General features: G+C 45.6%; 1 protein-coding gene and 1 long non-coding RNA gene across 3 annotated transcripts in view; both read left to right on the top strand.

The window, feature by feature from the left end:
• Positions 1–24,090, top strand: part of WWC1 (WW and C2 domain containing 1) — a 66,277-nt gene that overhangs the window by 8,610 nt on the left and 33,577 nt on the right. The window contains exons 1-2 of one of the 2 annotated variants that reach the window (XM_066196843.1): positions 12,035–12,057; positions 22,062–22,171. In XM_066196843.1, the coding sequence (XP_066052940.1) occupies positions 12,050–12,057; positions 22,062–22,171 (118 nt within the window). In that variant the 5' untranslated portion in view covers positions 12,035–12,049. Of the gene's footprint in view, positions 1–12,034; positions 12,058–22,061; positions 22,172–24,090 lie in introns of those variants that run through there. The other variant, XM_066196842.1, reaches the window with a different exon arrangement.
• On the top strand, positions 817–4,992 carry LOC136297153 (uncharacterized). Its single transcript, XR_010723107.1, has 3 exons — positions 817–3,193; positions 3,312–3,366; positions 4,240–4,992. It is a non-coding gene; the product is annotated as an uncharacterized lncRNA (long non-coding RNA).

Here is a 24,090-nt window from a genome sequence, read left to right as displayed (position 1 = left end):
GCTCTGTGAATTATCCAGCTTGTTTCCTGTGAGGTGTCTCAGGCTGGTGGCCTGCCTTGGGTGGTGCTGGGTATTTTTAGAAAAAATAGTAAGAGTTATCTAAATTCTGATGACCTATACTGTATCTAATTCCAGGTGAGCTTTTCATATTGAATTGTGTTTTTTTTTAAAAAGTAAATATTCTCAGCATGAGTAACATTTGGTATTGCAGAGTTTTGGCATCGCTAAACGTGAAATTAAATCATCACTTTGAACAGGCCTTTTGTTGGAGCATGGATGCGGTGATGCCCAGGTGTATTTGATTAGCGGTGTGTTAACCCTGCAGAGAATAAGGAGGTTAAACTCTCCTGTTCAGTATATTATTCAACATTTCTCAACATCTGGTCTCTCTCCACTTCAGCTGTCAGTTGACCCACTTGTTTAGATTTTTCTGAAATTCCTTGAAGTCATCTCCACATCCAGCTAACCTAAACAGCTTGTCAGCCAGCAAGGCAGTAAGCCAGGTTTGCTATTTGTCTTTTCTTAAGTCACACCACAAGGTCTAATCATCAGAGTTAACACAAGTTATTGCCTTGATCGGACTGTTTAATTCTTGTATGGACACATACATGGAAGGCTTTAGGCTGTTTAACAGCTGGTTCTCAAAAAGTTTTCCAGTATTCTAGACATGGGCTGATTTGTCTGGCAAAGAGATCTCTTTGCAGCCCTCAGTGAGTGTTGTTCTGTCTTGTTTTAATCTGTATGTGGAGGGAAGTGAAATGTCACGGCTTCCGCCATGTCCCATGGTTTTCTGTGGCACTACAGTTTTGTAAGACGTCTTAGACTTCTTAACTTTTCTATGGTTTGCTTTTTAAATTTGGATGTGAAAGCTCAGCTGAGATGGTCTGTAATTCTGAGTACAGGTAGATACACTGTCATCTGTTAATTGCTTATTGACTGCTGCGTGGCAGCCGTGGTGAGTTTCTCATACAACTGCCTTACTAATAATTCAGTTTAGAGGGTTTCTGCCATGATCTGCCTGATGCTAATGAAAGCATAACCTGAATGTGAATACTTTCTTAAAGCACATCTCATTTGCTTCTCTTACATTCTGTGGGCAGTACTTCTCACTTCCTTTTTAAGCTTTCTTTTCAGGAGAAGGTTGTGTGGATGGAAGGGCGAGAGGTGCATGGCAGGAGCCTGGCTGGTCATTTGCAAAACGGTTGCATGGATAAAAATGTTAGTTTGCAGAAACAAATTTACAACTGAACTGGTCACACAGAGTCTTCCCCTCAGGCTTGTTTTCACACATCTTTTGTAAATGCCACTCTTATCCCTAAAGCAAATGTTCTGTGTTGAATTTTCTCATCTTTATTCTCTATTTGTCCAGTAGTCTGTAGATAATACCCCAGAGTGCTTCCTGATTTCTTTTCTATCTGCTGCCCAGGTGCAGGCTCCTGGAGTTTTGGATGGCAGCTCTGACAAGTTGTGTTGCATCTTCAGTACGGCTGGGCTGGGGATCCTTTCCAGTGCAGTCACTGTGGGGTTTGGGTCAGGTGCCGTAAGGTTCTTCCTTCCTGTCAGGAAAAGGTCCCTTGATGAGTGGAGGAGCACATGCCTGCAGCTGAGCATGCTGCAGTTCACAGCCTGGTTTAGAGCTGCCTCTTTGGGCTGGGAGGGTTTGGTCCTGTGTCACACCACGTCCCCTCGTGTCTTTGTGGCTGCTGCCACAGCGCCAGGCAGCAGGATGGGCCTGGAGGCTGCTCCCGTTTTGTGACCAGAGACAAGTGGCACCAGGTCCTTGAAAGAAGGTGGCATATGGTGTAGTTAGCTCCTGTTTCGGTGTTGGGGTTTTGCTGTGTGTAGTAACAAAAATGAGAACCGCCCAAGTGGTGTTCACGCCTGTAAACTTTATGCTTGGAAATCCGTTGTGGCGCTCGCTTCTGATGGAGTGTGGCTGGTAAGTGTTCCTCTGCAGTCAGATTTAATACTGAAGAGATTTGCAGTGAAATAACTGAAATTTAATAATTTTAACAGCACCTTTTAAAGGCTTTTTTGTTTGAATTACTTGTCTGGAGTAGTCGGGCAGCTGTGTGGCAACAACTCTGAATGACAGTGCTGCCTCTTACCTCTTTTTGTTGAAGACAAGCTGAAATGCTGCTTTGGTCCAGCTGCTTTGTGACCAGCCTCGATGCCTGTTCAGAGGTGTAGGGACAAATAAGGTTATGTCAGTATGAATTAGGGGTTTCACAACAACAGTTGTATTATTTATGTTGCGTTCTCCATATTTATGGAGGGTTTACTCCCCCCCTAGCTAGTGGTTTGTAGTCAAAGGCGAGCTGTTGACCTGTCATTTTATACCTTTGTGTTCCCAGCTCTGCTGCACTCCTTTTTCCACTGATTGTTGCTTCAACTTTTTCTCTCCCAGGCCGTATAACACTGTTGCTTATTTCCCTTATGGCCATGTTTACAGGGTCTTTAAAGCCTTTCTTAAGTAAGCCCTTTGCCTGATGGGAGAAGGAGGTTTATGGAGTTAAAAAAAAAAAAAAAAAAAAAAAAAAAAAAAGGCAAGGAATACTCTGTAGGTAATAGATTCCAAAAATGCAAATTTGTTTAAGCAACTTCTTAAAAAGAAGGGAGGGAGGAAGGAATTGGAGATTAAAACCTGTGTTTATATACATGTAGAAGCTAGAGGCAAAGCAATCCATTCATAAATATACAATAGGATTTATGTCATGGTGAGAAGTGCTGCATGCATATTCATGTGTAATTTGCAAATCCTTTGGCGATTAAATGCTTTACTCCAAACTCGAGAACTAAATAACCTTTTTGTGGAAATGAGATGTCCAAAGGCTCTAATGCTTCTCTAGTGGAGGGGAAAGGCTGGGTGGTGTAACAGATCTGATAGTTTAATTTTGACTCTATTAAATGATTTTTGGTGTGCTTTGGGCATTATTTTATTAGTATAATCAGGAAGTTTTGAACAAAGCATGAAGCAGAGAATTGCAAGAAATATTGTAAAGCCTGTCATGCTAAGAAAAGCAAATAGGCTCAGGAACTTGTTAGGATGTTTTTCTCAACTGATTTTAATGTCAAAAACCTTTATCTAAACTTTCATATCCCACAGGTAAGCAAAGAGTCGAACTAGTAGCAGCTTGGAGTGCGGCTGTCTTCAATAAGTACCTTTGTGCAAGTGGAAGTGATTTGCCTTAAAGTATGTAGCCTCAGTTCTTCACTGAGATGAATATGAATGCACTGTTGCCGATGCTTTTGGTTTTCAAAAGTCTTTAAGTATTATAGACAAAATACATCCTTTCTAACATCACCAACAGGGAGAAATACTGCTCTGGAGTGACTGTTGCCTGCACCTGGTGTTGCGCGCAGCCGGTGAGAGCTCAGTGACATTGCCGCGTTCCTGGGCAGGGTGTGGTGATGCAACTGGTTTATCTTGCCCCTCTGTCACCTCACTGAATGATACTCTGAAATGGGACTGCACCTGCCAGGCATCCTGCTGGGAGAACAGAGCTCAAAAATCTGTGCTTCTAACACCGCCGTGATAAGGCTGGGAGTTGTCCTGTGGTTCTGTGCTCTGTGCCTGCCCTCACCTTCCTCGGGATCCTGTCACAGCTGGAAGCGGCAGTCCCGTGTCCCTCTACAGCCGCCAGCTGCTCTGCTTGTGCAGCAGAGTGGTGGCCACGTGGCACTGGACCTCTGTGGTGGCTGGTGTTTGTGTATTGCTATGGGCAATCACTAACGAACCAGAGGTCTTCTTAAAGAGAAGAAGACTTCTGGACCTAAGCCTGGGCAGTTCCATCTAGGTAAACTCCCTGTATACCCTTTGGGAAAGCTGTGGTTTATTTTTGTATTTGGGCCATCACAACGTGTTTCTTACTGCACTCTCTTGGTGTTCCTGATTGCTCCGCTTGGAATTGCTCCTTTTGGTAGCTTTATGAGCTCTTTATCCTTTGTGCAGAGTTTTGTGTTGGGAGAATATAAAGTACATCGATGCCGGATGGGAGAAGCCAGCAGAGTTCTCATGTTCTTTCTTCACCACTGATGTTAGTTCCTCTCAGGAAGTTGTGTTGTCTGATTTAGTTTTCCTGCTCCTGTAACAACCCACCTGTGGGATGCTTTGATTGAGCTGAACAAGAAGACAGAGCAGTGCACTCAACTCACTAAGGGCTGTATGTGCATTCTTCTGGCTGCCACAGGTGTAGCAAATTGTCCTTTTGGTCCTGTTTACTTGCTTTTCTCATTCAGTCACAGGTAGTTGCTGCTCCTTGGTGATCAGAGAAGAGCCCTGGATCCCCTGCTGCTGTCTTGTGCTGTGATCAGGGGGCATGTGGCAGAGACACTGTCCCTTCCGTGCCTGGGGGCTCTGCTGTACAAAGCTGTGCTTCAGCTGATTTGAAATAACGTTTCCAGGTAACTGTGAAAAGCTGTTGCTTCTACAATGAGCACTGAGGATTTGTATCATCTGCCCTGTCAGAGCAACAGTGTGTCTAAGCTGGTGGCTGGTCACACAAGGGCGTGAAGATACAGCGCCGAGTACTTGAAGAATATGAATTGGTGTAGTTCTGTAAGAAGCACAAAATTGAGCTAAACAAACCCAGTTCTCCTTAAGCTGAGTCCTGAGTTGGTGACTTCTTGGCTTTATAGGGTGGGCACTTGGACCCATCAAGCAGTTCAGATGCACACAGGGTGAATGGGTGGTGGGTGAGGTGTGGTGTTTCTGATTACTGTGACCAGATGTGTGAGCTGGGTTTATGCCAGTATATTTTATTGTGTGTTGATGAGGAAAGCTAGAAGAGGTAAAGTTATTAACAATCCCATGTTTTAAGAGTGCAGTGCAGGTAGAGGCTGGATGGGAGGTGAATTTGATTATTCCCTGTTTTAGTAACTATAAGTGGTTGCCTCTGGATCAATCTCAGAAGGGTGCAGCGAACCATTGCTTACAGTATTGTAACCACTTGCAATTTTACTGGTGGAAGAAGTAAAGATCTTTGCCCTAGAGGTTGGTTCTGGCTGTGGGGCTGAGCACAAGCCCCACTGGCAGGGCTGGAGCAGGCTGGGGAGTGACTGAGCCATCCTGCTGGGGGAGGTGGCCATTCCTTTAGCCTGGGTGCCCATCTGACTCCTCACTGATTTTGCTGGCATGCAGAAAACTGCTCCCTCTCTTTTTGGGCACAGTTTCTGCTGCTGCACTCAGCTGGAACAGCCTGAGGACTGCCTGGCAGCAGTGACAAGTTGAGGTGGGAGTGACCTTCCTGCCAAGCATGGTTCCCCTGGAAGTCACGGCTCACTCCTGAGCTGCTGTCAGTGCAGTTGTGCTGTGCCTGCCTGGCACCACGGGTGGTGGCTGTGGGTTCAGCCAGGCAGCTGTGTCACTTGTAGTTTGTCTTTCAAAGCAGACAGCTTAAATATCAGATTGATGCTTTCTCAGTGCTGCGCTGTGGGCTGTAATTCCATCTGCTGCGACACGGTGAAGGTGACACCTGAAAAGGTATGTGCTGCTTTCTGGATGTCCTCCCTGTACCTTCTGCATGCAGAACTGGAGGCACCATTTTACCTGCTTGTTGGCCTTGCTCAGCGTCTGGTTGCTTGGGAGCCTAGCAAAACACTCAATATTTTCTCAGAAGCACTGCTAGAATTTCAATGTCGTATTTCATTCATCCTGACCACTGCAGTTTCTGCAGTATCACCACCCTTTGTCTTCACTGCTTTGGAGCAGTAGAAGCATCTGCTTATGCCATTGATTTGGCAATTACTAGAAGGACATCAAACAAAGGACATTATTAGTGGAAAGCAGGAGTGTTCAAACACCTCTCTGCCCGTAAGGTCTGTGTTTTTAACAGTTCTGCAGATTCATCACTGATTTTGGAACCTGATAGCAAGATGGCTCTCTGGATCAATCTGTAGATGAGATTAAAGTTACTAGACAAGGGCAGCAGGAGTACTTTGTTTGTCAGAGAATTTCGGCTTGATCTTTGCAGGTGAGCTGAACTGTGGATAATGATTTATTTAGCTGAGCTGGTGGGAGTGAGTTAATATGCACGTTGTGAATTCTGCATTGGTGGTGTAGCATTTGGGTAGAAAAGAATAAAAAGGGTAACACAGTGAAACTGTTTGCTGAAAAAAAAATTACTGGCATGAGAGTTGCATTTCATTCAGGTGCTGATGGTGAAGTAGTAGTGAGTTAAGCAGCAAATTTCAAACCTGTAAGCTCTCCTGATGGCTTGCTTAATAGCAGGTGTATGGTACTGTAAGGCACAGTGTCAGATCCATTAAACGCAGCTTTGACGTAAGGATGAAAATGAATAGCTGAGATATTTTAGGTAATTGCCTTGAGCAATAGTGATGGTTGTATTCCAGCAGCTTCAGTGAGTTATAAACAAGCTTCAGCTGAGGCCAGATCAAGCAACTGATGATTTGCACAGTGCCTGGTGTGGTTTGCCTGGAGAGCAGCACACATGGTGTGTGCAGGCTGTACTCCTGAATTCCTCGTTTTCTGTACCCACAGAGGAGTGGGTGTTCAGATAACACTTTCCACCTCCCCAGCTGCTTTAGTTTTACCTCAAGTGTCTTGCAACAAATACTGGTTTTGACTGAGAGAGACTGACTCATTCAGCTGCTTCTTATCCCTTGGCATACATAAAGGCTACAGAACCTGATAGTGATGGAGAAAAAGTGTTACTGAGGGATCTTGGCAAGAAATACTACTTTACACTGTCTGAAAAAAAAACCCCAGCTTTCTCCTTTTTTATTTGGATGGAAGAAGGGAAAGCACAACTGAGGTAAGCTGTGCAGGAATGTCTTTCTAACAATGTCAGCTGTAAAAAATTTGGTTTGTGCATAGAGAAGACGGGCTTTGAAGTAGCTTGTTTTTCAGAACCTTGCTTTCTGAATTTAAGGGGAAGGTACTAGTGACCTGGGGTATTCCAGGCCTCGCAAGAAAATCTCAGGAGGGAAATGTCTTGTGCCTTAAAGCACCTGCAGATCCTGCAGCTTGTTTGCTAGGTTGCTTTACAAAGAGGGCTTATTTTTGTGAGGAGAGCATAGGTGTAGTTCACCATCTTCTTTTCCTGACTACATCCACTGCATTGAAAACTGAGAGAAAGAAAATACCTTGTTACAGATGGACAGGAGCTGAGGCTTGATATGGCACAACACAAAGAAATGTGATTTCCTACTGTGCTAGGTTTGTGTGGCCTCTGCTAGATTTTAAGAGCTTATTTGATTACAAGACCAACTTGTATTTTCCAAGTCAAAGCTGAAACTCTTAGAGATTTGTGCCTTCCCCTGCTTCTCTCAACTTGCCGGGAAGAAAAACATGCGCAAACGGAGGTGGTTTGGCTTGACTTGTTACAAAGCCCCAAAATAATACTCTATGTGTTATGCACCAAATGCTTAAAATCCTATTTTGGGGTTCACATTAAATAATAGGCAATATGGCAATACATAGATGGTAGAAATGGAAGATCCGGTGCCTTTGGATTTGGAAAAGCATCCTTTTGAAAGTATGAGCATAAGCTGTAGGTATGTGATTGCTTAGGATAGGGCTGTCCATAGGATGTAGCCATGCTATGTGGATGAAACCGGTTGGGGTGGTTAGAGTTCATTGGCATGTTATGTTGGATATTTAGAGTTTTGGGAAGCTGAATTGAAATCCTCAGCAGAAGAACTTCAAGACTTGCCAGAAAAAAATCATATGATCCATGAAATACATAGCTGTTGCTTTCAGTTTTTGCATGAAAGGCACCTGGATGATTTGGCCACGTGCAGGGTGGAAGGGAGCCCTAGTCGCTTCACCTGGGCTGCTGTGAGAGAGCTGCTGCCTTGCAGAGCAGAACTGGGCACCAGTAAATGAACTGGTGATGACTGAAGGGAACAGACATCTCTGGTGTGCTGCAGCATTCCCTGGCTAACACCTAGGCCAGGGATCTGCATCTGGTGTGGGCTCAGCCCTCAGGAGTGGCTGCTGCCATAGGAACCGTGATCCCTCTGACCCTTCTGCCGGGATTAAACCCGGGACAGCTCTGCTACCGAGCTCTCTGTCCTCACAGCCCATCACCTGCACTGCTGCCCTGTCCTCCCTAACATCCCTCTTACAGCCTCAGAATACAGCTTAAACATCATGCTGCAGTCTGCTTCCGGATCCTCAGTGGTAAAAAAATGATTTTAACTATCTTTGGAGAAGCGATATGTGCAACTGCGGGTCACAGCAGCCAGTCTGAGCCTCGCAGGGCTCAGCTTTGTATTCAGATGCGCTGGCCTGCGAGCTGCAGACATTCCAGATACTTGTGTTCGTTTTGGCTGTATCCAGGCACGCACTGACAAAGAGCAAGATGCGTGCAGTGAAGTATAAATCCCGTCCTCTAATGACTCAAAGCACTGTTGTGCGCGCATACACGCTTAACAGATTGTATAATTAGCTGGCTTTGTAAGCTGGCAGCACGTATGATTCTCCAGTAGCTCCCTAAAAATCTTGTGTGGTGTGGAGAGTGTGTGCGGGTCCTTAAGCTGCTTGTACCCACGCAGTGATGACTGCTGGGCACAAGAGAGGGGGCTGCATCCCCTGAGGCCGGCCGAGAAGGGCTTCCCAGGCCCGGTGCCACCACCTCTGCCTGTCCCTGAGCCCTGGGCTGGCGGCAGCTCTTCTTTTCCCCTTGGCTGCTGCTGCTGGGCCGGTTTGGCCGGCTGCTCTGGGGACAGGGCAGTCCCCACGCCGTGCCCTTGAAGACAGGCTCAGCAGATGGTGCGGCCAAGAGCTTCAGCGTGCACAGGCTGGGCTACCGCTAGAGCCCGTGAGCTCCGCCAGGCACTGGCCCAGCCTGGAACCCGTTTTTATCTGCGGTGTTCAGTTCAGCAGCGTTAATCGCGGCGGTGACGAGGCTCAGTGCAGAGCTGCGTGCCGCACAGGCACAGCGGTGCCGCCGGCCCGGCAGCAGAGCGGTGCCCGGAGGAATGCGGCAGGTTGTGCCGGTGTCCGGGAGACGCCGGGGCTGGGAGCAGCACCGGGGCCCGGGGCTGCGTGCTTGGGATTTCATTGGAGCCGGGGAGGAGCCGGCAGGGCAGCGAACATGACCTTGAAAATCGTTATCGAGATGAAAAGGTGCAGCGAGGGAGCGCCTTCCTCCGCGCACAGCCCGGCTGACAGCGCGGCTCCGGGTGATGCCTTCCCTCAGCCCGGCTGGCCCCGGGGCTGCGGTGGGCTCAGGCTGGGTGAATCCAAGGCATCGCCTTCTGCCCTTGCCTGTTTCGGTGCATTTATAAGTAATAATGAGCCTGAAGGCGGTAGCGCGGCAAGCACTGGCAGCTGCAGAAGCCGGGCCTCTTGAGGGGACCGGGTTTAATTACGGTTCCGTGGCAGGTGCAGCTCACCTGTGAGCTTGGTGCCCAGAGATCTGGTGAGCGGCAGACGGCTCATCCCAACCAGCCAGGGGGGTTGTGGTTTTCCCCAGTGCTGCTTCTCGTCCTGGCGCTCCTCTGTCCCTGGCATGCTCTCGACTGCTGAGTGCCCCCAGCCCGGCTGGGAATGCCCTGGTCAGGAGGGTCTGGCTGCTCTTCTGCTCTGCTGCCCAACAGAAGCAGTTTGTGGGAGGGCTGGGAGGGTGCAGAGCCGCTGCTCTGGGAAGAGGAGCAAGGAAAAGCTGTGCAGGGAGAGGTGGGAGAGATGCTTTTTACAGGAGCAGCAAACCCTTAGCCTGGCTCAGTTGCCGATATCTTTGTGCTGCGGATCCAACACAGCTCTCCCTCTCTCCCCTGTGCCAGCGCATGTACTTGAACAGTCACATGCTAATTCAGGTTAAATAACTGCATCTCCTAGAAGCTGATCCTTTCCTAGGATGCTTTTGGGGTACTTCTAATCCTGAAGCGTGTCCCAGGAAAGTGACACTGTGCAGATAAAGCAACCCTTGTAGTGCAAAAAAGTAATCAACGTTTACTACTATGAATATGTGCTGTAAAATGAAAAATGCTGCATTCCTGAAGAAATGTTAATATTGTTACAGCTTGGCTGTGGCACTTCTGTTGCTGAGGCTGTGCTGCAGCTTTGGAAGCAGATACTTAAAATTCATTGGTTTGTGGTGGGTTTTTTTTTTTTCCTCTTGACGAGGATAGAATAAAACCTGTCTTTCTCCATGGCTATAGGAACATACCCTTGTGTACTGTGTGTTTTTTGTTGGAGGAATTCAGGCATTTACTGATGTCTTTGATAATTGCTTTCTAAATGCTTAGCTTAGAGCATTTGCGTAAAACCTAATTGCACTTAAATTCCGATTTTTTTTCAGTTTTAGAGGATCCAGGAATTTGGATGTGTACTAATGACCTTGGGACGTTTGTTTTTAGGTCCTGTGGAATGGTGTGGCCTCAGCCCAAGGGAGGTGGAACTTGTCCCTGCTGACGGGGACAGTCCCATTGCTGTAGTACGTGAAGACTTATTTCCCTGAGCTCCTTTGAATGAGCTTGCTGAGGAGTGACATGAATAGTCATGCCACCACCTCTGATGCTCCTGTGGAAATCGTATTTGGTTGTGTTGAGTGGCAGAGTTGTCGGGGTTGGTATAGGCTGGCGTGTGCTGTATCTGGGGAGATTAGAGACAGTGTGCTGCCTGGCCAGAGCCTGCTTCTGAACAAAGCACAGGATGCTGTGAACGCACCTTTTCTGTCGAAGCTGGTGCCCTTGCTGGCCAGCTTCTTCAGTGCTCTGAGCTTCGTGCCAAGGCTTCCCCTTTTGTTTGCCACGATACTTAAGACAAATCTGGCACCTCTGGCCTTTTCCTTTGGGGTTGTCTGGCTTGTAAAGCTGGGATGAAATGCATCCTGTTTGTTGGGATTCACCTCCCTCATTTTTAATGTGGAGCAGCTAGGATGGGGGTAGTGACACTGGTTGGTGTCTGTGCTGTCTGACAAGCCAGGAGCTTGACTGAGGTCCATACCTACTGCATATGTATGGGAAAAGTGGGAATACAGAGACGGCAAAAAGACACAATCTGTGGATTTAGCCACATTCACCAGGGTATGCTGGAAAGAGGAAGATTGTTCCTTTGGAAGGAAGGAGGTCCCTGTGCTCTTGGTCATAAACTAAAGTAAAATATAGCTAAATATTAATAATGAGACTATGTAAGGTGTGTCTCTGACACATACCTGGAGCATGAAGTGTGAGCTGCAGTGAAAAAGTGATATGTATGCTGAGTCTCTGCTTAGTGGAAAGAAATGCTGTCTGTTTTGAACTGAGGAATAACTGAAAAACAGAATCCTCAGCTGGCTTGTGCCATTTCTGAGCTGGCAGAAGGACTGTAAAGTAGGCTTTGAACTACCCAAGATAGATGGGGAAGGGGAATGCAAGAGAGCAAGTGGCATTATAACTTCCATGTTAACACAAATTTGATCTGTTGGCAAAATATATTCATAGTGGATCATTAAAAATAAACTGTGTTTGTGAGAGTAAATCAATCAAACTCACTTGGTGATGCAAATCTCACTTCTGCTGTCCTCAGATGCGTGAGCAGCCTTCAATAGTTGTTGATTTGTATCGACTCCCTTGCAATGTGTGAAGTACTGAGCTATGTTTAGTGCTTTGTACAGTTCTGCCTATAAACACAGTTTGGCATGATTTTTTTTGTGGCTTAGCTACATGGTAAATCAAGGGTTTGTTACTTTGGATGAAAAATATACTAAACCTATTAATTTTATACTCTTACCTTCTAAGCCTACATCTCGTAAAGCTTTATTCTCTCAAGGTTCTGGGAATTTGTTCTTATTCTGACATTTCTGTTCACTTTCATACAGCATGGCTTTCCAGGATCTGAGAACACATTGCCTCAACACTTGCAGCAACAGTAGTAGATAGTAAAGCTCATATTGTGAATTCCAAGTGCTTCTGCGCCACATTCATGAGCTGAGGGCAGTGCAACCTGGGCTTTCTCCTCCTTGGATCAGAAGTGAGTTGCCATACTTTCATTTCTGGAGGCTGTCCTCAGTGCTAACTCACGAGGCTGAGTCTGTTGAAGTAGTTTTGGATTGCCACTCTTGAAGGAATGCCTGGGATTGCAGTCTGCAGGGCTGTGCTTATGCTCGGGTGAGTATTCTGTATCTTCAATTCACAGGGGCTTTGCAAGCAGAAGGATTTTTGTTCTCCTGTGTTCTCCACTGCTCTGACATCATCTTGACCAGGCATTTGCTCTGATTCTTGCAGGCAGCCAGAAATACTCGTATTCATACCTGGTACTGCTGAGTTTACGAAGGCATTGAAGGGGCCCTGTGAGTGCCCTGAGCCCCTTGGGGGGTTCATGTGGCTTGGTAGTTTCCTCTGTAGCAGGGTTCTGCTCTATCTGGGAAGATTCCCAAGGTGACAGGCTGATACCGGATCAGAGCCATGCAGTAATGTTCGCGTTAGTTTTCAGAACTAGGCACTGCAGCTGATCTGACTTAGGGCAAGGAGCAGAAGATGCTCTTGTGATGCCTTGCTGCTTGCCTAGACTGTGTTCTGCAAGGGGTGCACACCAGAGAGCCTGCTAGTGTTGCTGTTGGGGATTGGGACCATCAGATAGCTCTGTAACTCAGAACATTTATTAATGCAAAGACAGCAAACAGGCAGCCCTACCAAAGCTGCTGTCTGGATGAGCAATTAGCCCAGTGCTAGCAGGAGGTGAACCAGAGAGCAGCATGCAAACCTTGTGCATATAAAACAAACTCCTGTGATTCCCTTGTCCTTTCCAAAGAGGTTTTCATACTAGCAGTGCTTGTTTTCTACACTGGGGAGATTAGATGAGTCCAGTGATTCCACCCTAGGGTTGTCTGTTTTCCCACTTCAAATGTCATGTGAATAAAGGGCACAGGAGCTGGCAGGAGGCAGGTGGCAGGAGGCGTTTGCTGTTCACAGACAGAGCATGCTGGTGAGAAGTACAAGCAGCATGGTTTTCTTCTGAAAGAATTGAGGTTTGTAATCACTGTACATGAGGTGTGAATTCAGTGTCTGATGAAGCCCAGTTGTGGAGTGAATCCCAAATCTCTTCCCCATCATTCTTGCCTGGATGGTCAGCCCAGTGCTCACTGCACTGCACGTGTTCCTGAATGCTGAGGTAGGGCAGTTGTTCCTTACAGTGCCTCCTTGCTGAGATCTCAAATATTTATCTTTTTCTAACAGTAGCTATTGGTTCCCTGCTCTAGGAGTTGTATTGTGGGGGGAGTTTGTCCTATACACCTCCTTATCTTGAGGCATCTTGCCAATATAAACTGCTGCCGCCCACACTAGGCAGCCTTTCAGAGAAGCAGGAATGCAGGCTGTAAGAGCAGAGACAGAGCCTTCCAGTTCATAATCTCCCAAATATGTCAGGGAACTAGTCTGACTACTCTGGATACTTGGTAGGCAGTTTACCCTGTACTCTGAAGGGACCAGTCCCCTTATTCGAGAGCAGTTGACCTTCCAAGTGAAGAGAAAGCTGACTTATTTTTAGTTGATCTGCTCGGGCTGTGCTTGTGGCAAGGCTGCTTTTCATCCTAGAAGAACTGAAAGCAAACTTAAAAACCAATTTCAGCTATTTAAAATTAAAGATGTTTGAATTACTTGCGTGGTTAAATTCCAACTCTTGCATGCTTTTAATTCAGTAGTGTTGTACTGTTCTCATCAACTTGTACCTTACACTTTTATATCTTTTCTGCTTAATTGGTTCAGGAAAGCATGCAGGATATAGAGGCTGGCAGGAAAGTTAATGTTGTGAGAAGCCTCATCTCCCATTTCCTGACTTTTTAACCTTGAACTATCCCAGGAATTTTTGCGTTTGAGTGGTTAAGAAGGTATGACTGACCTCCTGCTTGCAGAACTGGTTTGTTAATCACTGGGAATGATCTAAAATCTGCAAGTGGGTTTTGATAGCCTTCTTGCAAATAACTTCGTTGTTCTTTGCTTCCAGAGGTAAATGATCTGCACTGAAAAGACATACACAGGCAAACAGACTGTCAGTGTGTGCAAAGCAGAGCTTGTAAACATGCAGACCTTTTCAGAAGTGGAAAGAAGAACAAGCAAGCAGCTTGTACTGGTGTTCTAGGCATACTTTTTGTGCCTGGTGGGATCATAAACCATGTATTATATAGATTAATGCTTCTGTGAATCTGTTTGACTAATAGAAATGTATAAATGCATTTGTGTTCAGAATACCTGAAATACAGACTGGTGCCTGACTTTCAGGTGTCTTTGGTGTCTCCTGATCTCTTTTGTGGAGAATCTACTTGGGCAGTAGGTGACTAATTTCTGTGTAAAAGAAGAATTTAGATGTTACCTGCTCATGTGAGAGCAGTAGAGGGTCTAATTGGCAAATGACACACAATGAGGTTGCCCTCGTGGCCTGGCCAGGAAGCATCACTGAGTTCTTGTGTGTCAGTAAAAACGTGCAAAATTATGATAGCTCGGAAAATAAGCTCTGAGGATAGATGTTGGACTTGCTTATCCTAGAGGTGGCCCAATGCATGAAGCATCAGGGAACAGGAGGAAGTACAAGGTGAGAGACATCTTCAGGAGGCTGAGAAGATGCTCAATAACCACGGCAACGAAGGCAACCACTTCTGAAAAGCAAACAGCTCTGCAGTTTGAGTTGCTTGAGGAAATGTGTTGTTTATTTTAAGCCATTTTTCTTGGTAGTATTTATGTTGTAGTTAAACAATTTTGTTTGGTTTACATTAACAGCTTCAAATATGCTTTTTTTTTCCTCAGAGTTGACCCCATTTTACTGTAAGCATGTAATTCTGTTCCTAGTTACCCTTTATCACAGCCAGACCAGGACCACACACTGGCAGTCACTGAGATGACATATGTTTGAGGTAACTAGAAGTTTAGGGTGACTGGGCCTTTTTGTGGGTTTTGGCATCAATGTCTGCCTTCCAAAACTTTGAAATGTATTTCATCTCTCGTTAGACTCCTTGGAGTATAGTTAAGAAGCTTCTCAAATCTGTCGTCACTGCTTAAAAGCTTCTCCTTGTTACCTGGCAAGCACATTCCTGTTCAAGGTTCCTCTCTGCTAATGGTGATCCTGAATTGGGCCTTTCTGCCCCTCTGGGTGTAGAGGTCTCCCTGTCCAACTCCTCTGCAGTTGGTGAGGTTTTGGTGCCACTGAGGTGTCACTTGGCCTGGAGCTGCCTGCGTGTCACTGCTGAGGATGCTGGCTGTTGGGGATGAGCTGTTCCCGCTGCCTGTTCTCTAAACTGCTGTTGGAGTGGGAATCCAAGGGAGCTTTTCATCATGCCCACGTGTGTGGAGATGATCTTGATGCCAGCAAGATCATAAAACACTCACTGCCACACCTGCAGCCTCCAAAGGCAATCCTCCCTGCAGTGAGAGAAGATGCTCCCGGGGAAAACAGTTACTATAGTGACGAATGGCCCTGGTGTGTTTGAGGGCTGGATCACCAAGTTGAGTAATAAATGTGTAGGTGTCTATTTTTAAAGGCTTTTGTGAGGAGGAGATTGCAGACAAATTTTCTAGGACTACAGCAAAGTGGTAGTTTTTTCTGTGCTGAAGTTTAAAAATAATCATCGTCTGTCTTGAGAATGAGATGACCTCGTTAAAAACAAAGAAGCTTGTATGTCATCGTGTGGAGCCTCCTGGCAGTGATTCTTGCAGCAGCCTTCTCAGTTCCAGTAGCAGCTCTGCTGGAAGTTTGAGTTCCTCAAAACTCCGTGTGCACAGCAACTCCAGTGTCACAGCTGGAACTGAGGTGCCTTTAACTCATTTTCTGTCCTGGTCTGTGCCACATCCTGGCACATAATGAGCAGTGAATTTTATTCAAACAAGAAACTAAGAAATGCTGTGTAAAAAAAAATAAATAAAATTAAAAAATAGAAGCCATTGAAAATAAAACCTGACTCCAAGCTTCTGCACAATGCTGGGTTGAAAATCTGTTTGGTTTTGTAAGAGAAATGGTATGAGTGGAAGTATCTGCCACAACTCATAATTATGTCATCTGGCTTGACTTCTTGCCCATGAGGCTTGTCTGCCTCTCACACTGTCTGCTGTGTACCTGTGAGTGCAGGAGGGAAGGGGAGAGCTCAACAGGGCTGGTAGGGTGTTTGTCAGGGTTTGGTGGCTCATGCTGTAGCTGTAAGAGGAGCTGACATGATGGTCCTGGGTGATCCAGGTGCTGCCTTTGTTTCTGGTGCAGTGAGCTGCTGCTATGGGTTCAGCAAACTGCAGGAAGTCCCCTGGTCTGTCCCCTCGCCTGTGGAGTCATGAAGGATTTCATACGAGGCCGTGTGATCTGTCCTGCACTGATTAAAATCAGTCTCTCCTGTTGAAATGGCTTTACTTTGTTGCAGGGTCTGAGGAGCCCTGCAAACGCAGGGATTAAGTGGGTTGAGGCACTGGGCTGTTGGTTTATAAACCTTGTCTCGGTGACCCAGGCACGGTGTTTGCTGAGCCACATCCGCTGTGTGCACTTACATCCTCATGGCTGGGAGCCTCACCTGGAGCTGCTCGTGGTTTGCTGCTGCGGGCCCCCGATTGATACCAAAATGCTGTAATTGCAAAAATAGCTTTTCCTGGTTTAGGAAGTTCAGAATTGATTTCTGTTACCATTGTAGTATTAACTCCAGATTTGTAAGTGGTGCAGGTCACCCATCTCCAGCTGCTGCCAGGAACCTCTGTACAGCCGTGTTTAACAAACCTTCTGTCAATCAAAAACTGGTTATACAAGGATTATTTGCCTTCACTTTCCCATGTAATGAGGTTTTTGATTGACATCAGTGGAGTTCAAGAATATAGAAAAGCTTTCTGAATCTAAGATGAGCAACTTGCCATTTAATAGTTTGCACATGATAACATTGGCTTCCAGTTTTATCTGTGATAGAAACTGAAGGTGATCAAAAATAAGAAATAGAGAAACCTTTCTCATTTTAAAATAATGTGACTTAGAAAATAGAGGTGGGAAGCTAACTTTCTATTTCCCGCAGTGGGAGTGGGATTTGGACATAATTTTCTGTACAAATAGTTGAGCTACTCTGAGCAAACATTTTGCAGAGATGGAAGTATCTTGGAATGTTCACCGTGGCTGGTGGTGAGTAGTGGCTTCACTCTCATCCTGCCTCTGCCTGAAGACTGCCAGATGCTCCTCAGATTAGGAAGCTGGGTGATGCTGTTCTCTTTTACCTCTGTTACCAGGATTAGTTTCTGAAACAGCGACCTGCTGTGTGTGGTGGTTGCTGTGGGTACCTGTCTTCCAGGTGTCCTCATGAGCAATTGCACTTATTCAAGTAAATTTCAATTTCTTGAATGAAACGAAATTTTGAAATTATATACTAGAAGCTAAGAAAATATGATGGAAATGGATAGATGCAAGTTGATACGATTTTTTTCAAAATACTAAATATTCCTAATAATGACCCCAGTTAAAACATAGCTATGAGGGAACGACAGTCATGGGTATGATGAATGTGAGATACGGGTGAGTTCCGAGGAGATGAACCTATGGGTTACTTGTGGGTGAGCCAGAAGGCCAGAGTTAGGCTATGATTTACAAATACCTTCTCTAGCCCAGGCCAGTCTCTCTAGTAGAGCTCCTACACTAAGCTCAGCCCCAGCTTAGAAGCCAGTGAAGCACTTGAGGAGTAGTTCAGGCCTGAGGTGTGATGGGTGTCGGAGCAAAGGGAGCACGGCTGGAAGATGCAAACAAACTCTTGTCCCAAAGCGTCATTCGTCTCTTTTAACTAGGCCAGTTTGGATTTCATAAAAAGTGCCAATTGTGCAGACCTTGAAGTTTAGCTCCTTGCTTCCCTCTTTGTGACTGGAGATCAGAAGTCACAGAGTCAGGATTTTCTGAGCTTTTGGGTGCACTGCTTTCATGTGGAAACTGGGTGAATGCATCTGAAGGTTCCCCTAAGGAAGGAGGGCAAGGAATGCACAAACCGTTTTGCAGGTGGTGAAAGGGGTCCATTTTTGTGCATTGCTGCTCAGAGCCCAGCTGCAGGGAGGACCTATTGTGTGGTAATGTGGTTTGACTGAGCTGATGAGATTTTTTTGAAGGCAGCTAGGAAGCTTTGTGAATTGAAAAGGAGATGTTTCAAAGGAATAGTCCTGCAGATGTGTCCTAGCTTTAACTTCCCACCTGCGGAGGAACAGTCCTGGTTTATGCAGCAGTAATGCACTAACTAAATCATGTCCTGCTGTGAGAAAGAAGCTTCTCCTTTTGCTCTTTAATCCGTCATTGTGAGTATGCTTGGGGAAACACTGCATTTTTGGATCCCTTCGGGAAAATTGGTTTATTTTTGTCTTCGTAACAACCCCTAAAATCATATCTTAAAACAAGGAAATAATCTCTTTTTTCTTTTTATGCTGTATTAGAAGTCTTGCTGCACAACATATTACATGTCTTTCATCTAATTGAGCCATGGCTACTTTGATTTGTGCCTGTTTTTCCCACAGCAGCTAGGGAAAGGAGCTTAGAAAAGTAAGTATTATGGTTATGAAGCTGCAGTTACTTGGGGAAATAGCTATTTTGTCTATAACAAGTGGAATTACACTCTTAGTTTTAAAACTAATTATTACTCCATTTGCTAGTTGAATGACAGATTTCTCCTCTTTAAAAATGGGATAGCTGGAAGCTTTGGGCACCCAGGGAGGGCATTAGTCTGTGCTTGGTGATGGGTGCTCCTTGTGAGATATGCTGAAAATATCAGTCTCAAAAGTGAAATAATTGTCTGTTTCTGAGCCCTAGTAACTGGCAAGTCTCCAGTTGGCCTGTGCCATTGCTATAGCAGACTGATCCTGCCTTGCTTTTTTCTTCCTTTTTCCAAAACTCTAACTGAAAGAACTGGCTGGATGTAGTTCATGCATTGCATTTCATATGGAAAATAGGAATAAGCATCCTTCAGTTGCTTGGTCCTGGCTTCCTATTGAGTCTGACAGTTTCTGAGCACTTTTATAAGGAATTCAGCTGCTTCTAACAAAATAGGAGTGGACAAAAGCTGAACAGAAGCTTTACAAGTTTGGTGTTACACTTTGGAGCACCAAATTTGGCACTACAGTACCATTCCCTGATGAAAGTATTCCAGAGACCTAGGGCTGATAGCGCAGCTCCGCAATGGTTTTGGTTTTTACCAAGACAGTGTTTAATATTCATGTTAGGCGTGATTCTTGAGCAGAATTCTGCAAGAAACTCCACTCAGTGTGTAACACAAATTAATTTACTAAGGTGTGTTTTATGTCTGCAGCACATCCGCACCTAATGTACTTTAAGTGTGGGTTTAATTACTGCTCCATGGTGAAGGATTCTTGCGTGGCTCACTCACCAAAAATGTTGAGCACTGTAGCTGGGACACGGGAGACGCATGGCTCCTGGTTTAGTCATCCTGCAGGGCTGGATGGAGCTGGTGTGCCGTGCCAGGGCCTGCAAACCCAGGATGGAATTGCACCTCTTCTTACAAAGCTCTCTACAGAAGTGGCAGAACAGCACTCATGCCACCAATTCACGGCGGTGTTTAGAATGTTACTAATCAAATGATGCACTTGGAAAAGACCCCTTGGACTTCCTGTGGCCTTGCAGCCCCACCTTGATTCCCGGGGGAGTTGTGGCCCCCGCAAAAAGAACAAAAACATGAAACCATTAGAGAGCATCCAGAGGACAAGCCAGGAGGATGGTGAAGGGAGGGGAAGCTGTATGAGGAGTGGCTGAGGGCACTTGGTTTGCTCAGCCTGGAGAAGAGGAGACTGAGGGGAGACCTAACTGTGTTCTGCAGCTTCCTCTTGAGGGGAGCAGAGGGGCCGGGTTCTGATCTGGAGCATGGCCACTGACAGGACTCGGGAAACTGCATGAGGCCGAGCCTGCAGGTTTAGGTTGGGTAGAGGAGAAAACCTCTGGCTTTTTTGAGCCAGAGGGTGCAGGACACTGCCCAGGCTGCGCAGGGAGTGGTTATGGCCCCAAGGCTGCCAGAGCTCCAGGAGGGTTTGGACACTGCTCCCAGGGATGCACAGGGTGGGATTGTCTGTGCAGGAGCAGGAGCTGGACTCGATGATCCCTGTGGGTCCCTTCCAGCTCAGTGTATTTCATAGTTCTGTGATCCCACCATGACTGTGCCCCTCTCAGAGATGGGAGCAGGTCCATCTAGTTCAGCATTTAGCACTGTGCCCTCCCTCTTCCCAACCTGTGCTGCTTCCACATAAACCGCTATTATTAAATAAAAGCAGATGCCATTTTCAGAGAGGGTGAAAGTGTTAACCCTGGTGTTTAACTTAACATTGCCAACACGTTTGCTACAGCACTTTCATCTCTGTTATCTCCAGAGAGTGGCTTTTATCTGACCTTGCTCTGCATTTTTACCCTTGTGCGTCTTTGATTTGATCAACTCAGAGCAGCACAGATTGGGTCCTCAGGCTGGGGAAGAAGCTTGATCCACAGGGAAGAACATGGGATAAGGGATAGCAATCACAAGCATTGAGATTCTATTTTATTTTCAGGTAATGTCTATTTTCTATACAAACACTTTTGGTACACAGTCTAGATTAAGAACTGTAAAAATAAACCCTTCAGTGAAACTTTATTGAGAAGGTTTCACAGTTTTATGTTGTGAAGCTCTGAGTTCTTTTGCAGTGCAGAGCTTTAAAATTATTGGAATTTTCTGAGAGAATAGCGATTGAAACTCTGCTTCATATGGCCAAGGCAATGTGTTGAAAGGGAAATGCAACAGCAGGTAAATTAGAGGTGTCAGTGGCTTACGTGGCTTTTACAAAAATGTTCCCACCCCCGTTGTTACTGCATACCAGACTTATAGGTCATATTTAGGGGGAATTACGTTCGTTGTTAAATGTTGATTTTATGTCGAACCTCTTCTGGTTGAAGGCTTTTTTTCTTAAAATTCCTCTTCACAATGAGTGACTGTAAGATGTTAATATGGGAGTACCCAGCTGGTTTTCAGTGCCTCCAGATGACATCTGCTCAGAACTCGGTAAAACCCTTTGTCTGTCAGCCCTCCTCAATTACCTTTGGCCAGGGAAGCCTTGCTGGCAGCTGTTCAGTCCCTTGCAGCGGGTCCCCCTTTGCCTCCCTGTGATGTGCTGCTCGTGTGTGGCAGGGTTGGGTACAGCTCTGTGGGTGCTCGCTCAGCCCTTTGCTCTCATTGTGTTGCTGCAGTGTGTCCTGTGCTCTCTGCCACAAGGGCTTCCCTGGGAAGTCAGGCTCAGCCCTTTCCACACACACCGCACAGAGCACTGACGTTGTGCGGTGGATCTCTGGGCCTCTGGCATATTGTGGTTTTGGCAGCTGGGGATGTGGGGCACCTGCAAGATTAATTCCTCCTGCCTTGTGCCTCCCTGCAGTGCTGTTTGGTGTGTAGTTTTGTTGGTGCAAGCTGAACCTCATTAACTCCGAGTCAAAGGGAGGAAAGGGACATGGTTTCGGTGATTAAAATCTGGGGTCACTCAAGGAGTGGGTACGCTAAGCTTTGTGTTTAGCCATACAAGCCTTCAGAGTGTTGCTGGGTTTTGTTTTTTGTTGCTGGACGTGGTCTGTAATAGAAAAACTCATCAGAGCAGTGCTGTGGAAATACTTCCTTGTTCGGACGGAGCGGGTTACACGTTTTCTGATACTGAGAAACTAATCTTGTTTGTCATTAATGAAACAGAGCATATTGCAATGCAAATGAGAGAAGTTGCATGACAAGTGGTCCCACAGTCCTCAGCACTTGCTATTGATTGTTCTGTCTCACTTATTCATGCTATGCAAATTGCATTTCTCATCTTGCTCCTTCTTGTCCACATATTTTTGGTACAGGACTTGCCTGCAAACAGTCTTGTTCTTTCACTGGAGAGACAGGAATTGTTTCTGGCAAAGTTCTTAATGTTCCTTTGTCGAGCGAGTACTGGCTGAGCCCGGCAAGGCTCCGGAGCTCTGTCAGGATGAATTCATCTTGCTCTAACTTCAGATGGAGAAAGGGAAGAGTTGGTGGTGTATTATTTGATAAGAACAAAAGCTTTAAAATAGTTTTCAACTCTGTTTGTTTGTGATACTGAAGCCCTTGTGGCATTTGTTTTCTGGTCAGTTGTTTGGAACAGACGTGTGAGAGTGTTCTTTTATTCCTGCTAAATATTATTTTGCATTTCAGGTATACTAAACCACTGACCTTTGCTGACTGCATCAGTGATGAGTTGCCCTTAGGATGGGAAGAAGCTTATGACCCTCAGGTCGGAGTCTATTACATAGACCACAACACCAGTAAGTGACGTGCTGCTGTGTTTTTGCAGAGTGATTCATGCCTATATTAAAATACACCGATCACAAAACCACAGAGTTGCTAACAGCATGTTTTAGAGTAGATGAGAGCTGCAGCTCGTGAAATCAAATCCTGTCCTTCTCCATCATGCAAAGGACTTCCCTCTCTAAGCAGGTATTTGAGACCTTTTGGGTTGCAATCTTCAAATATACAGCCATGTTCAAGCCAATGCTTTGGACACACCTCTGTCAGATTTGGTTCTACTGAGGAGTCCAACTGGGTAGCAGTGATCTGGAGTTTGTTCTTAGCCTGGAATTTGTCCCTGTGGCAAGACCATCAGAAACAGTGCAAAGGTCTTGTGTTGATTCTCCTGGCAGGGGTGAGCTGAGTGAGCATGAGCTCCTTTGGCTGCAGGAGCTCACACTGCCTTTGCTGGAAACAAAACCCTCAGGTAAGCTTGGGATGTCCTGTTCAGGGTTCAGGCTTGTGGTGTCTTCATACTGTGTCCTCAGACTAAGCCACTGCTTACATGCTTTGCTAGATTGCTTGGTAGACCGAAAAGAGTTAATTTTGTAAGCTCATTTGAATTATAAAAAAATACAGCATTTGATATATCATTACAGACATCACTAGAGTAACTGTAATGGGTTATGCTAGAACAAATCTCCTGAAAAAGTAATAAGCAAAACAAATCAGTGACTGTGATTCTATTTGCAGTACAGCTCCAGCTGCAGCGCAGAAATTCACAGCAGAACCATGCCCAGGCCCTTCTAGGGGAGCTTGCACCTTGTGCTAAGAGAGAAACTTCTAAAGGACAAAAGTGCCTTAAAGTGCTTTGAATCTGTGGGTTTTTCAAAATTTTACTTCTAGGACTTCAACTGAGAACTTTACCTTTTTTTTTTTTTTTTTTTTTTTGTAAATTACAAGATTTCTGAAAATAAAAATGTGGAAGTCTGGTGCATTTTTTTCCTTGGTGGATTTTTTTCCCCCCTTGGGTATTAAAAATGCAGAATGAAAAAAGCCTGTTCCCAAAAAGCCTAACTGACTCCTGCAATACACAGATCATAAGTTTCCAGATGTAAAGGTGACACAAATATTTTTATTTAGAACTCACGTAAATCCTGTGATTTTAGGATGACATATCTTTAAATGGCTTAATCCTAAATATTTTTCGGTGAGGTAGGGGATGTTGATTTTTCTTTTTATTGGAAAGGGTTGGGCAAGTCTACAGGATCACACAAAGGAGATCTGCAGGGGAGAGGAGTGGACAAGTAGAAGGTGCTGAGTTGCAAGGCACAAATTTGGATCTCCTACCGATCTGTAAGACCAGGTCTGGTGTCCATTTCACAGTCTAGGAATGGGAAAATAGCCTTGACCTGAAGCTGTGGGACATGGAAGCCTGTTGAATCCGTGGTGTGTTTCACTTAGCAGAAACTCCAGCATTGTTATGTTTGTTGTTGGACTCAATGATCCAAAAGGCCTTTTCCAGCCTAAATGGTTGAATGCAGTTGGGACAAACCAAACATGGTTTTATTTATACATTTGGGTTGGTGCAGGCGCCCGTGCAAAGGTCTGGGGCAGGTACCCCTGGTCTGTGCCACTCACAGGCACCACAGGATTCGGGGGCATGCAGAGAACCCTTCCAGCTGCTTAATAACAGTGCCTTTAAAAGGTGCCACTTTTACAGGATGCCAGAGGCCACAATATTTAAATGAGAATTTCAGCTAAAAAGTTAAAAAGATGAGGAGCAAACTCATGATGTATTTCTTATGCCAGCTCTAATCCAGATCACCATAGATCAGAACATATCCATTCACCTTAACCTGATCAAGCAGCTCATCTTCGTGGGTTATGTTGAAGTATCCTCTGGAGAGTGTCCAAAACCTTCTTCCTCTCCAAAGTCTCTGGCAGAATCCCTGGC

Source organism: Chamaea fasciata, unplaced genomic scaffold (genome assembly GCF_029207755.1).
Source record: "Chamaea fasciata isolate MVZ Bird 193981 ecotype frontalis unplaced genomic scaffold, bChaFas1.0.hap1 SCAF_15, whole genome shotgun sequence".
Taxonomy (NCBI): domain Eukaryota; kingdom Metazoa; phylum Chordata; class Aves; order Passeriformes; family Sylviidae; genus Chamaea; species Chamaea fasciata.
The sequence above is the reverse complement of the archived record's forward strand: the minus strand, read 5'-3'. Positions and strand labels throughout refer to the sequence as shown.